At 45.5% G+C, this 17,090-nt stretch overlaps 1 protein-coding gene across 1 annotated transcript; it reads right to left on the reverse strand.

The window, feature by feature from the left end:
- Nucleotides 1-340: 340 nt before the first annotated feature.
- Nucleotides 341-13,591, reverse strand: LOC138358003 (argininosuccinate synthase-like). Its single transcript, XM_069315423.1, has 11 exons — nucleotides 13,449-13,591; nucleotides 10,680-10,795; nucleotides 10,477-10,545; nucleotides 10,101-10,260; nucleotides 9,013-9,098; nucleotides 5,471-5,616; nucleotides 4,452-4,573; nucleotides 3,941-4,083; nucleotides 2,765-2,903; nucleotides 2,064-2,165; nucleotides 341-1,372 (listed from the first exon to the last, which is right to left on the reverse strand). Exons 2-11 carry the CDS (start codon nucleotides 10,785-10,787, stop codon nucleotides 1,203-1,205), a joined length of 1,245 nt encoding a protein of 414 aa, XP_069171524.1. The 5' UTR covers nucleotides 10,788-10,795; nucleotides 13,449-13,591; the 3' UTR covers nucleotides 341-1,202.
- Nucleotides 13,592-17,090: the final 3,499 nt, after the last annotated feature.

The raw sequence follows: 17,090 nt of genomic DNA on the forward strand, positions 1-17,090 counted from the left end.
CGATGGGCACAATACCTGTCCGAGGAGCCACTCCTCTATCCCAGTTGTTATTGTTTTAGATTTTGCTACTCAGAACGAAGCGTCCATGTAGCACAGGCTATGGTGAGCCCGTAATCTATCCCAGATTCTCGTCACAATATATATATGGGAAAAGAAGAGGGGGGGGTCGGGGCGGGGAGGCACCCCAGGCACCGCCTGCCACTACTCCTAGTAAACTATGAGATAAGGTAAGAGCAATGTTGGGATAATATCAAGTCTATTAACACACTTTACATTTAGTATTCTGTATACAAAACTGTGCTGGAGGAAGCCTAACTCTCAAGGGTAAACAAACTCGACGGTAATTATATATTTTATTAACATAGCAGACCATAAAATCCCAAGTGTATACATCAAAGCTCGAAAAAAACTTAATGTGATAAGACATAACATTTTAAGATAGATGCTGGTGCAGAGAATATTAATATCGTAATATATCGTACTGTGATGCGGTGACAGCTTGGAGTTACCATTTTGTAAGCTTTCATTGTGGTTATTGTGTAATTAGTGATCACCTGTTTGGCATGTAGGGAAGCAAAATACTGGACAGAATAAACATGAGTGTTTAATGTGCTTGACAAACAACTCCTATACTTAACAAAATTGTTGTAGTGAATCATATAAAGGAATTAGAACTGTTACCATCTTCAGCTTTTCAATTGACAATAAAGATTTCTCTTTATATAATTTTTATATAAAGAATGACAAAGAATTACTTCTTAAAAAAAGGGAGAATATGGCTTATCTTAAACAAAAAATTATATTGGTATTTTACGACCAAATCAAAGCTCACTCAACAATTTTAGGACTTTACAATAGCAAATTCCGTCCCATGTGTCCTATTAGTTTGACCTCCGGTTCATTGTCGCTCGGGAGGCGATATCCTGTACATCGGTACATCACTGTACCAGTAGTATGTCTACCATTGGTTGATCTCCACCCCCATGATGACCGCTAACTTGTCCTTGCTCACCATAACTATCTCTAGTTCTCTATAACTACCCAATTTGCATCCTAGGCTTGTGTTCACTCCCAACTCAACACCAAGTAACAAGTCCAGTACTTGTTTAAACCATCTGGTTATCACCAGTTCGACCCCACTCGTCGATCTATCAGCAATCTGACCGTCGATCTTCTCTGTCCGTTAGTGCGCAGTGCAACGGTTAACTGGCGGACTCCATCTCTTGCTTGAGCCTCTGGTGTTCAGTGAGGCGGAGAGCGTTGATCCTGATGAAGCCCTTGGCGTCGCTGGGGTCGTAGTTCCCCTGGACGTCCATGGAGACCAGCTCTTGGTTGTACAGCGACACGGGAGCCTCTCTTCCCAGCACGTACACTGTACCAATGTCACCATACGCGTTAATATTTGTATCTTGCCATTAAGGCTTTAAGACACTTACGAACACATTTGATCTGAATTTACCTGAGTTCCACCATTTCTAGTGGCCTCGATGGTAAAGACAGGAAGCCAGCGGCTTGTTGGAAGTCCCCCCGGTAAGTTATAATTTTGTATATATGCTGTAATACTTATTCATGCATGCAGATATAAAAATTAACATTTTTTTTGTGCATATATTTATATTATTTCACTTAATACTGTTCCAAAGTGGCAAGATATGTGGCAACATGATGTTGCCACACTATGCAGGGGACTGTTTTATCCTCTTCTTAATGATAAGCTGTTACTTGTTAGTGTCACTTTCTGAAACTTGTTAAGGCGAGGGTTAAACTATATAATGTTAGGGTAATAATTCTGTACTTTATACGTAATACACTGCACGTCTATATTATGCTTTCACCATCATGTTATTATTGCACCTATCATCAACCACCACTGGCTGCCTTCACCACAGTCACCACCACTGGCTGCCTTCTCCACAGTCACCACCATTGGTTGCCTTCACGTCACCACCACCACAGCCACCAAACACAGTCACCACCATTGGTTGCCTTCACGTCACCACCACCACAGCCACCAAACACAGTCACCACCACCACAGTCACCACCAAACACAGGAACCACTTACCGTTGCCCTTGTACACTTTAAGCGTCACGCTGCCCGTCACCACCTTCTGACACGTCTTGATGCAACTTCGTGCAAATTCGAATTCAGGACTGAACCACAGACCTGTAAAACACAGCTGTCAGGGTGTGTGGCAACTTGTATAGGTGTCACGTCTCTAAATGAAGGTGTACAATGTCCTGAATGTGTAGTGACAAGGTACAGGTACATAGTACAAGGTACAGGTGCACAGAGTAAAGGCACAGGTGCACTGTCAACATATCTCAAATGCCTAAGTGGGTTACAGTGGCGTGTGCCCAGCTAGAGCAGTGATACAATCAACCGGAGCAAGCTTGGAAATAATACCATATAATCATCATGAACATCTAGAAACACAACACATATGTTTATACATAGGTGATGCAAACACTACTTATACTTCATATTGTCGGGGACAGGCAGTCTGAGTATGTGTACACGTTAGGCTTATATCAAGGTCATCCCCCCAAAATGGAACTACTGACCCCCCCCCAGGATGCAACCCCACAACAGCTGACTATCTCCCGGGTACCTATTTACTGCTGGGTGAACAGTCCATTAGGTGAAAGGAAACGCGAGCTATTTCTGTCCCACCCCGGGATTTGAACCTGGGATTCCCGATTGTGAGTGGAGGAGGTTGAAGGGAGACACGGGTAAGGAAAGCCAGTGCGAGTGTTGCGTCTCACCGTTGTAGACCTGCTCGGCCATGCGGGTGCTGATGAAGGTCTTCATCTTCCTCACTTCGCGGTCGAGGCAGAGGGCCTCGAGGTCGAGGTGGGCCGCCCGCAGGATGGTCAAGCCCGGGGCCTCGGACAAGCCTCGTGACTGTCACGCCACATGTGGGCATATATGTATGCTCAGTCACATCACCACATGCTTGTACACGCCACTCACACAATAATACAAATAGCAATAATGAAATAACAATGAACAATTATCATATTTTAAAAAATAAGATAAATAATGGAGAAATTTGCAGTTAATGCGAAAACAGTGTATTTAGCTGGATCACATTTATGCAATGCTCTTCGATACGTGGATATATTATATGCAAATCTGGAAGCTAACATCTCTTTAATTATAATGGGGATTTTCGAGAAAAGTTGCAACGTATACCAGTTGTGATCATATTAATAGTTTTATCGATCACTGCCTTGCTCATTTTAATGTTCGACTCGTACCTCTCTAAACCCTTCATCCACGTACTGCAAATACCAATAATTGCCAACAGAAAACCTATCATATGCTTAAGTATACACAAAAACATAATACAGATAAATATTTTAAATATATCTGAGAAAATAGTAGTTTTAGAAGAGGATAGTCTAATAATAGGTTGCCCAAGTACCGAAAATACAAATATCTGCCTATGAAATCAAACATATAGCCTAGCATAAACATGTACCCAAACATAATCCATTTACAAAATCGTAATACATAATATCAATATATATATATATATATATATAATATATATATATCAATATGAAATAACATCTGTTTTAATTACAATGGAGAAAAATATTAACAAATGCGCCTAAGGTGATAACTGCTGAATCGACGAGCCTAGCTTGAGGATTGGTTAAATTGTGTTCATGTTTACAGGACATACATAAAAAAATGTATCTGTATATGGAGGGAAGGGAATTATTAGGGAAAACCCCCAAGCCATTACGACGATATAGCACTGGGAAGGGGTCAGGATAAGGATTTGGGATGGGACATGAGGAAGGAATGGTGCCCAACCACATGGACGGTCGGGAATTGAACGCCGACCTGCATGAAGCGTGACCGTCGCTCTACCGGCCAGCCCAAGTGGTTGGACATCTGTATATGGAGCCAATAAGAGGTAATGGACATACCTTGAGGCCAACGAAGCGGTTCTCAACCATGTCAATCCGCCCTACGCCATGCTTAGCCCCGATCCTGTTGCATGTCAGGAGTATTTCGAGAGGATCTGTCACCTGGGTTCCCTCTCCCTCCACACTCACACTTGTTGGCACACCTGTAATGGGGCAGGGGTAAGGCACACCTGTGATGGGGGAGGGGGTAAGGTAAACCTGTGATGGGGAAGGGGCAAGGTACACCTGTAATGGGGCAGGGGTAAGGCACACCTGTAATGGGGAGGGGAGCCATGTTCTTGAGCCAACAGCCGTTATTGAGGCAATACCCTTTTATGGAGGCAACAGCCCTGTTATCGAGGCAACAGCCTTGTTTGTGAGCTAACAATTGTTACTGAGGCGTGAGTTTCTAACACTAATGCATAGTGAAAGGGAAGTATGCAGTAGCTTTCCTGATTGGTGATCAAGTCACACCTGCATTGCTCTTTAATACAATAGAGGCAGCGAGAGGCCGGCAGGACTCGGGGCGCACCTGTCGTGAAGGAGAGGGTGAGCCGCTGTGGTGTGTCGGGCGCCTTCTCCGGGTCGGTGGTGAGCTGGAAGATGCCCTCCGGCGGGTGTGTGGACGGGTTCTCCAGCACCCCAGACTCGTAGCTGATGGAGACAAGCAGGGGGAGGGTGGTGAGTCTGGTGGTGGGGGTGGAACACTAGCGGGGGGAGGGTGGTGTAGGTGGAACACTAGAACATCGTGCGTATAGTTACAGCTCAGTCCAATAATCCACAGGACCCACTGCTTGTAATCTTCACAGGAATCACCTCACACACACTAACAAGCCTAACAACTGCCTCCATTACAATTATTAACCAATACTGTAAAAAAAAAACTAGAAGTAGCAACATTATTCAAGGTCTGTTTTCTGAAGGTCTGAAACCTCACTTCTATAAGACAACAAGACCAATAAATGACCAGATCGCTTAACATAAAAGGTTCCAATAATTTTCTGAATGCTATCTCATGGAAAGTTCAGTCATTTGACTCTTTTTGAAACCTGGCGGTTTAACATGATTAGCGGTTTTGTCGTCACTTTGTACATAAACCGTGTTCTTGAGGATAGTATATTCTATCCAAAGTTTGCGATTGCTAGCATTTCTTTGCAGGACAACCCATCCTGCCACATTTGGGGGTCTTAGTTGTACAAACTCTGCAACACATGGAGGATAAATGTTGTGAAGAACATGTCATGTTGACACCGCCATGTTAGTGAATGTCACCAGTTTTACAAAACTGAATAGACGTATATGTTATATACATTTTAATGTATATGTTAACTATTTAACTATGTCACTGACGTTCTAAATTGCTTAGCCTAACGAATCTTGGGGTTCCTGAGTATTATTTGTGAAGTTCACTATACCACTCACAGGACGTGATAAGCTCACTATACGACTCACAGGATGGGTATGGAATGAATAACAAATGAAGTAGACAGCACACACAAGGATACACAACAAGGAGGAAGGCATATCAGGTACTAGGCTGCCCCCTGGTACCTGATATGTATCAAGTTGGCGTCGATGCTCCAGGGCGACTTCGGGGTGACAGGTAGGGGAATGTCGTTCTTCCGGGCGTACTCGAACAGCTCCTGGCGACCTGGGAACCGCTCGTAGAAGGCCGGGTCCTTCCACGGGGAGATAATCTGGCGGAAGAATCGTTTCGTCAAGGCTCCACTTCGCATACATGAGGCGAGGAAGTTAAATCGAACTGAATTAATCATCATATTATTATTATATATTAATATTTAATCAACCTCTTTTTTTTAATAAAAAAGGGGTGGTAGGAGTAGTGAATACTCGTACTGTACGTATTTAGAGTTTAACGGCAAGTTTTTCTCTGATTCCTGTGTGTGTGTGTGTGTGTGTGTGTGTGTGTGTGTGTGTGTGTGTGTGTGTGTGTGTGTGTGTGTGTGTGTGTGTGTGTGTGAGAGAGGAGGAGGGGGGGGGACGGGGAGCGAGAGTGAGCAGCAGGATGTATGGAAGGCTGAGGAGCAAGATTGGGTAAAACCAATTTGTAGTGAGGAGGAGGGTTGAATGTATTTGTGCTGTATACAGCAGGGTAAGGTATACCTTTGTCGTATACCGCCCATCTACACCAGAGTAGCAGAAGGTTCGCGCCCTCTGCAATATGGTATCTTCAGGCCACCAAGTTAGAAAGGTTAAATATCAGGAAAGGAATCCACAGGGAAATAGCAGTTCGGTTACATAGACTACGTCTAGGTTACAGATGCAATTGACGGGAGACATCTCCCGTCACGTAGGGTGCAGTCGCACCTTCACAGATCTCCAGTATCAGCTGTTGGCTCTTGATACTGGTAATGGCTCAAAAGGGCCACCACTCACGGGCTATTCATGCCCGTGCCACCTTTTGGGTGGCTTAATCTTCATCAATCAATCTACAGATGCAACTGGGAGATTGATGAACCCCGACAGAGGGAATGCATCTTCTGCTAAGCAATCACAGAAAAGCCACTACTTCACTATCTACTGGAATGTCAAGCAACCAACGACCTTAGAAGAACTTTAAGTGTCCCCGAACCTTGCAGTAACCACCCTGAAGCCATCAACACTGCCACTCTTCTGGTCAAAAAAGGTGTCCAGCAGCTGGACACCCTCATAAATACTGTCAAGCAGTATCCTCCCCCGCGATAGCAGCTTGACGATTAAATGCGACCTTAGCACACAGTATACATTTACCAAACAAAATAAATCTACCACTTACGGCTATTCATGCCCGTGCCACCTCTTCGGTGGCTTAATCTTTTATCAATCAATCAACCTTTGTCGAAGACACGAAGCTTATTAGGCGTATCAAGCTACCGTAGCCAAAGGCGAGGCTGTCAGCTTGATCACCCTTCCAAGTCCTAACTAGACCCACAACGGGTAGAAATAGCCTAAGCTACTCTATCATTTTGAGAGGTATTTTATTATCTCAATAAACGTACATAAACAACGGTGTTAATTACCCTTAAAAGAAAGTGATGCGCGCGCATCTTCCACGGCATCACAACAACTCAAGCACTGTACACCCAGTTGTGTAAACAATTACGTAAGTACCTAAGTCATAAAAATATTTGTGTGTGCTTCTGATGCCATGCCACTTGTGTAAAGGAGGAATTGTATGTTTATCTCTCAGAATGTTCGGCAATATGTTTATTGTTTGTGATGTGTGTCTATATATGTATTAACACGTTGTACTGAACGGGGTGAGAATAGCTTGAGCTACCTCATCCCTTTGTGTGTATTTTACCTCAATAAACTTATTTCAATTTCAATTCAATTTCAATTACGTATTAGTGATAATCATTATACATTAATTGTAGGTCTTATATATATAGCTCTTGAAATAGATCATTCTCTGCAACTAGATGACATTATAATTATAAGGTGTGAAGCGATAGATGAAATTGTTAATGTAATAATCTCAGTTGAGGTCTGATAAAGACCTTTTGTGCCCTCTGTAATCCTTTTTGCGCTACCGCTCACAGGATGAGTATCAAATCAACTAATTGTGTGAAGCACTGTCGTGCTGCTGGAGTATGGTGATGCTTACTGTTTCTCCTCGACGCTGTATAAGGTAAGAATATGGTGAATGAACGAGTGTCTTGTGTTTTTTGGCCTCGAGCCTAACACAAAATTTGGGATGGATGAGCATTTTCTCGTTTGGGCGGGAGGGGCAAGTTAGGGTGTCACCTCATGGGATGGTTGACGGGATGTCAACCAAGAACGGGATGGTTGTAGGTGTCGTGACACATGATGTGTCGTGTGTCACTCATAATTACTGTTCTGCTGCCTTACTTCTTCAGAGAAGAGGACCTGTACAGTATACAACAGTAGGCCCCAGGAGTACCTGTAACTTGTACTCCACTACTACGCCAGGGCGTCGTAGTGGTACAAGAGGCTCCCTGCACCTTTCAACTCTCTGGTACAGGAGGCCCTGTTAGGCTTATCAACCTCTCCCCTAGACTAAGGGTTTTTAGCCGGGAACCAAAACAAAATGGGGACATGATGGGTGATCCATTGAGGTGGCGGAGGGATGGGGGGGGGGGGTCGTCTGTAATCGTAAAACTGTTAAGAACCCCTTGACATTGGCCAATGACTGACCTCCCCCAGAATGCAATCAACAACAGGTCTGTAACTCCAGGGAACCTATGCACTGTTAGGTGAGCAGAGGCATCAGGTGAAAGGAAACGTGACCAAACGTAGCTGTACGGACCGCGGTAATCGAGCTCGGAACCACTCGGGTTGTGAGGAGACTGGGCTGACAACTTCGCCTCGGGTGGTAGTGGAAGTAACAATTGGGGTGTTGGCTATGAACCTCTGGAGGATTACTAACGCCCTGCCTCCAGTTTAAAGACCAACTAGCCTGTATACTTTGGTCCTGAATATAGTTTACGGCTGTACGTAAACCGTCAGCGTATATTCACCGAGAAGTGGATGTGTTCAGCGTATTTATTCCTGTTGACGAGGCAATTGGGTAGTTGTTGCCAGACAGGCTCTACCGGGCTGCCAATACGCGCCTTCCCTCTGCCTCTCCCCGTGAAACAGGGATACCTTGACAATGGTGGTTAACGATGATTCATATCTATATAACTACATATTTACAACACACTTCTTTAATAAAGTTTAACATCTTCACACTAGTAAACTGCGACAATGTAACACAAATTGGCGTTACAGAGGAATACTATGCAAAGTGCAGACTCGCTAAAAAAACAGAAACACACACAAACACACACACACACACACACACACACACACACACACAAAACACACACAAAACACACACACACACACACACACACACACACACACACACACACACACACACACACACACACACACACACACACACACACACAAAACACACACACACACACACACACACACACACACACACACACACACACACACACACACACACACACACACACACACACACACACACACACACACACACAAAACACACACAGCTGTTCACAATGCAGCTCATACTAGTTCAGGCCGGCGGTGGGGGGGGGTGGCCGGGTGGTACTGACCTTGAGGGCCGGGCAGAGAGCGGAGCAACCCAGTTCAAACCGAATCTGATCGTTGCCTTTGCCAGTGGCGCCGTGGGCTATGTATCCTGCAGGGAATTCAAACATTACAATATAATTATATATTAAAGGAACCAGGATTCAAGAGTATTTATCTAAATAACAAGTTGTCCTGCAACGGTCTCTTGTTGTCTGGAATAGCAGGCCTATTAGGCTTATGGAGATCCCCCATAGGCTAACTACTAACTTTCATAAGATTTTTTTTAATTTTGCCCCGAGGGGCGAGTTTATTGGGCAGCGCCACTCATTCTGTGGGTGGACCTACCGCCATAGCAGCATGTACAACATTGCCCAAGAGGAAGAAAACCCGCTGGGTCGTACATACATACCCAATGTATGTACGTTCTCAGTGTACCTTCTTGTATATAACTGAATGAAAGTTATATAAGTCTGAAACGTGACCAAGTCTCTCTGTCCTTGGGCACGCAAGCCTCGTGTAGTAAATTTAGTTTTGAGCATCTGACTCAGATACTGCTGCTCCCAGTTGTCGCCTCGTGTATTTTGTATAAACTAAAGTGTGGTGATAGTAGCCTAGCCGGGACCTGGCTTGGGTCAGCAGTCAGCAGGGAACACTGTCGTTGCAACACACAAGGGAAGCGTGCATGACCAACGCCTACTGTGATCAATGTACACATCAACATTCAAATATACAAATTTCTTGCCTCTAGAAAGTTATTTTTTTAAGTTGTCAATTATAGAAAAATACCTTATTTTCAAAATAAACGTCAATAACATAACTTTCTCACATTAGGCGTTTAGAATTATTTACATGTATAATACCATCAGCAGAGAAAATATGTGAGAGCTGTGCTTGGGCTGGAGGCTAGTGAACATAGACTTACTGCTTGCTACTGTGTATCTCGCCAGGACAACGTGCGGCGAGGGCCTTGAGGCGGTAATTCGCTTACCTTTAAGTCTCCATCCTGAAGAACACAGCACACTGAGGGCTCCCAAACCTCTCTTCCGAGTACCCCAACACTCCAAACTAAGGACACCGCGTCTCTAACCTGAACGAGGACTCAACACCTCACCTGCGCCCACCCTGGTGGCGACGCGGACGAGGCCGCTGACGATGCAGGGCCTGGCGAGCGCTGTGCCCAGCAGGTAGCGGTCCTCGTAGATGAGGTCAGCCGACACAGCTGGCCACACGAAGTCCTCCACCAGCTCCCGTCTCTGGTCCGCAACCACCACCTGCCACCACGGATAAATAATGAAAGAACTGATCACCTGCAAACATAGCGTTGTTGAACAGCATTGTGCTGTACTGGCACTACAATGAGAAATTTAAGGGATTAAGTAACTTTAGTGCTCGTTACTGCGGTTCGAAACCGCAGCTCATGACCGCAGGTGCAACTTGTGACCGCAACTCGCCACAGTTTCACCTGAACACACAACATTTCAGCTTACCTCTTTGGCTCCAAGTTTCGTTGCCTTCTTCTTGGCCTCCTCGAAGTCCTCGTCCTGACCCAGGTCTGCCTAAGGGAGAGGACGCGCATGGTGTAGGTATTATCGAATGTCCCAGCAAGCATCAGCTTTATATATGATGAGTTATATTAGCATCTGTCAGAACTTAATAGTTCATCTTCCCGCCCCTGGGGCTCGGTACTCACCAGGTAGGCGACCACCTGGAGGCCTTGTTCCCGCAGCCACACTAGTATACACGAGGTGTCGAGGCCGCCGGAGTACGCCAGCACCACGGTGCCTCCCTTGACACTCATTGTAACACCTGCCAGGGGAGACATTCATTATAACACCTCCCAGGAAGAGACATTGACCGAGTAGTTAGAAAATTCATAAGTTGTGAATGATGTGTAAAGTGTTTTTTATTCATTAATAACCCAACGGTGGTTAGATTACAGCCCGTCCTCATCAACAATGGTCAAATGCTCATTAATCCAGCCACCGAACCCCATGTTTATTTATTTATTTATGTTCATGAATGAAAAACGGTTTACACACGACTCACAATTGATGACGTTCGAACAGTTCCCGAACAGTGCTTCGATGACAACTTCTGCAAATTTGGATAAATAAAATTGGACAAATTTGGATAAAACACTCTTGAAGCTCACTCGCATGGTTTACAACCATCCTGAAGCTTACTTGCATAAAGGGATGGGACATAGAAAACCCCATAAGCATAGTATGCACTATTCCTCACAGTATGGGCATACAGTGCGCTACCAACCTCACAGTATGGGTATACAGTGCACTACTCCTTCACAGGAATAAAGCGATGCAAATGATCTTCACGAGGCCTACAATGTTACCATTCTTCACCCAAACCAGGCACCTGACACTTCCCATCAACTCTTCCTTGACGAAGCCTGCATAATCAAGACACGAAGTTAAACCAAAAACAGGACCAGACTGACGAAGAAATATGATAAAAGAAAGAAAGAAAACACGAGATGAAGACAGAGTATTCTAAGAAGATTAAAGACGCAAGAAATATAATTCAATTGCACCCAGCGACCCCTATGACTGTCCCTCGTCGTCTGTTGTGAAGTTTGTTTATCATCAGTTATCTGCTTGCAGCTGGGCCAAGTCTTGGCACTAATTCTGCGACTTCGTCGTTTCCTCCCGCCGGATTTTTTTAGTTGTACCCACTTCCAGCTCGCCCTATGAGGATGTTGTCCTGTATTTCAGTTCAGTTCCTCCTCATAGGATGAACATAAGAGTGCACCACCCCTCACAGGATGGGCATAGGGTGCACTACCCCTCACAGGATGGGCATAGGGTGCACCACCCCTCACAGGATGAACATAGGGTGCACTACCCCTCACAGGATGAACATAGGGTGCACCACCCCTCACAGGATGAACATAGGGTGCACCACCCCTCTCAGGATGGGCATAGGGTGCACCACCCCTCACAGGATGAACATAGGGTGCACCACCCCTCACAGGATGAACATAGGGTGCACCACCCCTCACAGGATGAACATAGGGTGCACCACCCCTCATAGGATGAACATAGGGTGCACCACCCCTCACAGGATGAACATAGGGTGCACCACCCCTCACAGGATGAACATAGGGTGCACCACCCCTCACAGGATGGACATAGGGTGCACCACCCCTCACAGGATGGACATAGGGTGCACCACCCCTCACAGGATGGGCATAGGGTGCACCACCCCTCATAGGATGAACATAGGGTGCACCACCCCTCACAGGATGAACATAGGGTGCACTACCCCTCACAGGATGAACATAGGGTGCACCACCCCTCACAGGATGAACATAGGGTGCACCACCCTTCACAGGATGAACATAGGGTGCACCACCCCTCTCAGGATGGGCATAGGGTGCACCACCCCTCACAGGATGAACATAGGGTGCACCACCCCTCACAGGATGAACATAGGGTGCACCACCCCTCACAGGATGAACATAGGGTGCACTACCCCTCACAGGATGAACATAGGGTGCACCACCCCTCATAGGATGAACATAGGGTGCACTACCCCTCACAGGATGAACATAGGGTGCACCACCCCTCACAGGATGAACATAGGGTGCACCACCCCTCACAGGATGGACATAGGGTGCACCACCCCTCATAGGATGAACATAGGGTGCACCACCCCTCACAGGATGGGCATAGGGTGCACCACCCCTCATAGGATGAACATAGGGTGCACCACCCCTCACAGGATGAACATAGGGTGCACCACCCCTCACAGGATGAATATAGGGTGCACCACCCCTCACAGGATGAACATAGGGTGCACCACCCCTCACAGGATGGGCATAGGGTGCACTACCCCTCACAGGATGAACATAGGGTGCACCACCCCTCACAGGATGAACATAGGGTGCACTACCCCTCACAGGATGGACATAGGGTGCACTACCCCTCACAGGATGAACATAGGGTGCACCACCCCTCACAGGATGAACATAGGGTGCACTACCCCTCACAGGATGGACATAGGGTGCACTACCCCTCACAGGATGAACATAGGGTGCACCACCCCTCACAGGATGAACATAGGGTGCACCACCCCTCATAGGATGAACATAGGGTGCACCACCCCTCACAGGATGGACATAGGGTGCACTACCCCTCACAGGATGAACATAGTGTGCACTACCCCTCACAGGATGAACATAGGGTGCACCACCCCTCACAGGATGAACATAGGGTGCACTACCCCTCACAGGATGAACATAGGGTGCACCACCCCTCACAGGATGAACATAGGGTGCACCACCCCTCACAGGATGAACATAATAATGAATTAAACTAATAATGCTCCACCTCCAGCTATAGTGATCCTGATATACTGCCTTATACTCTACCTATATAATAAATAAACTTATTGTTCCGTTACAGTGCGTGTTCTCTCCCTCCTGTTTGACCTTTATACTTACAAATATATGATGAAGGCAGATTATATCAACAATTAGGTTAGAAGCCAGTGAAGGCGATGACGGAATCAGCAGCGGGAGGTCCTCTCTCCACGACGTCCAACACACACCTAGAATTTTCACGCCCAACGGTTCTATACTTTATACCCCCCAGCGCCTGCGCGTGGCTGTAGTGTGAACTATAGCTGCTACTAACCTGTTTTTCGAAGGTAAACAATGCTCGAAGGGAGAAGAAAAAAGATTGGTACGCAAAAAAGGGCCAGCATTTGTTGCTGGTTAAATTATTGGGGTTTCGAGGCAACTTTAGAATTGTAATTAGAATTATGTAATTAGGCTACTGAAGCCTAGTCACGCGCTTCCACTACACATAAGGGGTTTAACTGGCCGACCCCTCGCATTATTCAAGAGAGAACTTGATAAACACTTCCAAAGGATACCTGATTAACCAGGCTGTGATTCATACGTCAGGTTGCGAACAGCCGCGTCCAACAGCCAAGTTGAGCAGTCCAGCAATGAGGAGGCTTGGTCGAGGACCGGGCCGCGGGGACGCTAAGCCCCGGAATCATGACAAGGTAACCACAAGGTAAGGTAGCCAACATTCTACTTATTGACACGCCTAACACTGAAGAAGTGATTTATATGATTTATCTCTCTCTATCTATTACTAATGTTCTACCGTTTCTTGATTTAAACGTTATTTTAGTCTATTTTTCCATTCCACTTAGAAACTTTTATATATTGTTATCGTGTCGCTTTAAATTCCACCTCTTTATCAGTGTTGCAAGGTCAATTTGCTTCAATCTTTCCTCATTACTCAGGCACCTCAACTCAGGAACGAGACTTGTTGCATATTTTGTAATATTTTCTTGTTCTGTTTTGTTTTATGATTTTTCATGTGGGGAAAAGGGTGTTCCATGCCGGGGCTGCATACTCAAGAGTGAGAGTAGCAATGGTGTTACACGGGGACACGGAAGGCCCCTTCTTATCTTGAGATGATTTCGGGGCTTTAGTGTCCCCGCGGCTCGGTCCTCGACCAGGCCTCCACCCCCAGGAAACAGCCCGTGACAGCTGACTAACACCCAGGTACCTATTTTACTAGGTAACAGGGGCATAGGGTGAAAGAAACTCTGCCTATTGTTTCTCGCCGGGGCCCGGGATCGAACCCGGGACCACAGGATCACAAGTCCAGCGTGCTGTCCGTTCGGCCGACCGGCTCTCTTTGTCCAAGTTCCTCAATGCTAAACAGACATTGGCCAGTTTGGCGAATGCCGCCGGCGCTATTCTGCTAATGTGGCATCTGGTATTAGATTTGGTTTTGTCTACTTCCACATCTTGTGATACAGAAATCTGCCATGCTGTATGGGTCACATCCTTCTTTTTACCCTTATAACTCTCCAAGTTTCATGTGTATTGTATAAAAGCCTCATCTCTTCTGATTCTTCTTAGATTTTTTTTAACACGGAAACAGGATGGGTTATAATATCAATCCCTTGCGGTACTACACTCGTTTCCTCTTTTTCATTCTTTTGTTTCTTATCTCAGGGATTACCCTTTGATTCCCTCCTGAGAGGTACTATCTTACTAACTTTAGCAATCTTCCAGGTACACCAGGCTACTTCTCTAGCTTGTGTTGGGGTCCCTTGTGAAGGACAGTATCAAATGCTTTCTGACAATCGAGCAATATGCAGTCCACCCATTCCTTTCTCTTGTTTGACTATCATAATTTTATTTTAGAATTTTAGCAACTCTGAAAGCAAAATTTCCTTCAATAAATCCGTGATGGCGGTTTGAAGACAAAATTTGTGATTTTCTAAGCATTTCTTGTGTGTTTATGTGCGTGAAGTCATAAGTCAAAGTTGAAATGCGTATGCGTACAAACTCTTCAAACACACACACAGGGCGGGAGAGGTTAGGTGAGAGGCAGGACCAAAGAGCCAGAGCCCAACCCCCGCAAACACAACTAGGTAAGTACACACACACACACACACACACACACACACACACACACACACACACACACACACACACACACACACACACACACACACACACACACACACACACATGATCACCACATTCAAGATTCTGAAGGGGATTGATAGGGTAGATAAAGACAGTCTATTTAACACAAGGGGAACACGCACAAGGGGACACAGGTGGAAACTGAGTGCCCAAATGAGCCACAGAGATATTAGAAAGAACTTTTTTAGTGTCAGAGTGGTTGACAAATGGAATGCATTAGGAAGTGATGTGGTGGAGGCTGACTCCATACACAGTTTCAAGTGTAGATATGACAGAGCCCGATAGGCTCATGAATCTGTACACCTGTTGATTGACGGTTGAGAGGCGGGACCAAAGAGCCAGAGCTCAACCCCCGCAAACACAACTAGGTGAGTACAACTAGGTGAGTACACAAGAAAAAGAGCCCTCCCGGCTGGCGCCATACCGTCCGTCACACCACTAGGCTGCAAGACGCACAACGTGACTTGATAATCACTGCCTTCCGGTTACCCAATGTACACCTCATTTACACACAAAAAGAGATGGTCCATTCTCCTCTTTTTAAGTCAGTGATTATGCCTGTATATACTTGCAAGCCACCATCACTACTGGCCTCTGAGGGTCACTATCTCTAGTGGCCTCTATTGGCCACCGTTTCTATATGCCTCTGAGGGCCACTGTCTCTAGTGGCCACTTAGGGCCACCATCTCCAGTGGCGTCCAAGAAACAATATCTCTAGTGGCCTATTAAGGCCACCATTACCATTGCTAGTGGAAACTGGGATGGCAATGTTGCCAACTAGGAGCCTTTGAAGGTCACTATCTTTAGTGGCCTTTGTTGTCCACCATCTCTAATGACCTTTGTCTCTTATGGCCTCTGTTGGTCGCCCTCTTCAGCAGCCTTTGTTGGTTACCTTCTTTAGCGGCCTCTGTTGTTCACCATCTCTTAATTTGTGGTCTCTGAAGACTGCAATCTTTAGTGGTCCTTGAGGGCCACCATCTTTTTTTTGGTTCGGAGGGCCACCTTTTTCAATGACCTCCGAGTTCCGCCATCTTAAGATCCATGATTGTGATACTAGAACGAGAACTAGTGATACTAGATACTAGAACGAGACCTCTTGGGTTAGTCAGCGGCGTGGCTATCGTCTCTATACATAATATCTATGTATGCAACAGTTGATATGTAGTACAAGGTATAATATCTTCTCACCATTATCGTGGAGAAAAACACCTCTACAAACTCCATTATTATTGTGTTACAGGTCATCTCTACAAAAAACGTGAAGTTTGCTAACAGATTTAATGCTTATACAACAGACAAGCCACTGTGTCAACTAAGAAACTAGGTGGAAACTAGGAAACTAGCGTTTCTGCCCGAAACGCTTTGCGTAATAGTGGCTTTAGGCATTGTATGTACTAGCTCTATCTATAAAGCCAACAAACTTTGTAAATCTCTTTATGTATGTACCTTACCTAAATAAAGATTATTATTATTATTATTATTATAGAAAAGAGCAAGCCTAGTGGGACTGAATGACTACATGAGTTGTGCCTAAAATATTTCATTTTCTTTGTTACTACGTCCAACAGCAGTGAATCTTTGCTAGGTGAGACTTAGGTAGTTCAGGTGCAAACTGCGGAATGT

The sequence above is a fragment of the Procambarus clarkii genome, chromosome 81, assembly GCF_040958095.1.
Source record: "Procambarus clarkii isolate CNS0578487 chromosome 81, FALCON_Pclarkii_2.0, whole genome shotgun sequence".
NCBI lineage: Eukaryota > Metazoa > Arthropoda > Malacostraca > Decapoda > Cambaridae > Procambarus > Procambarus clarkii.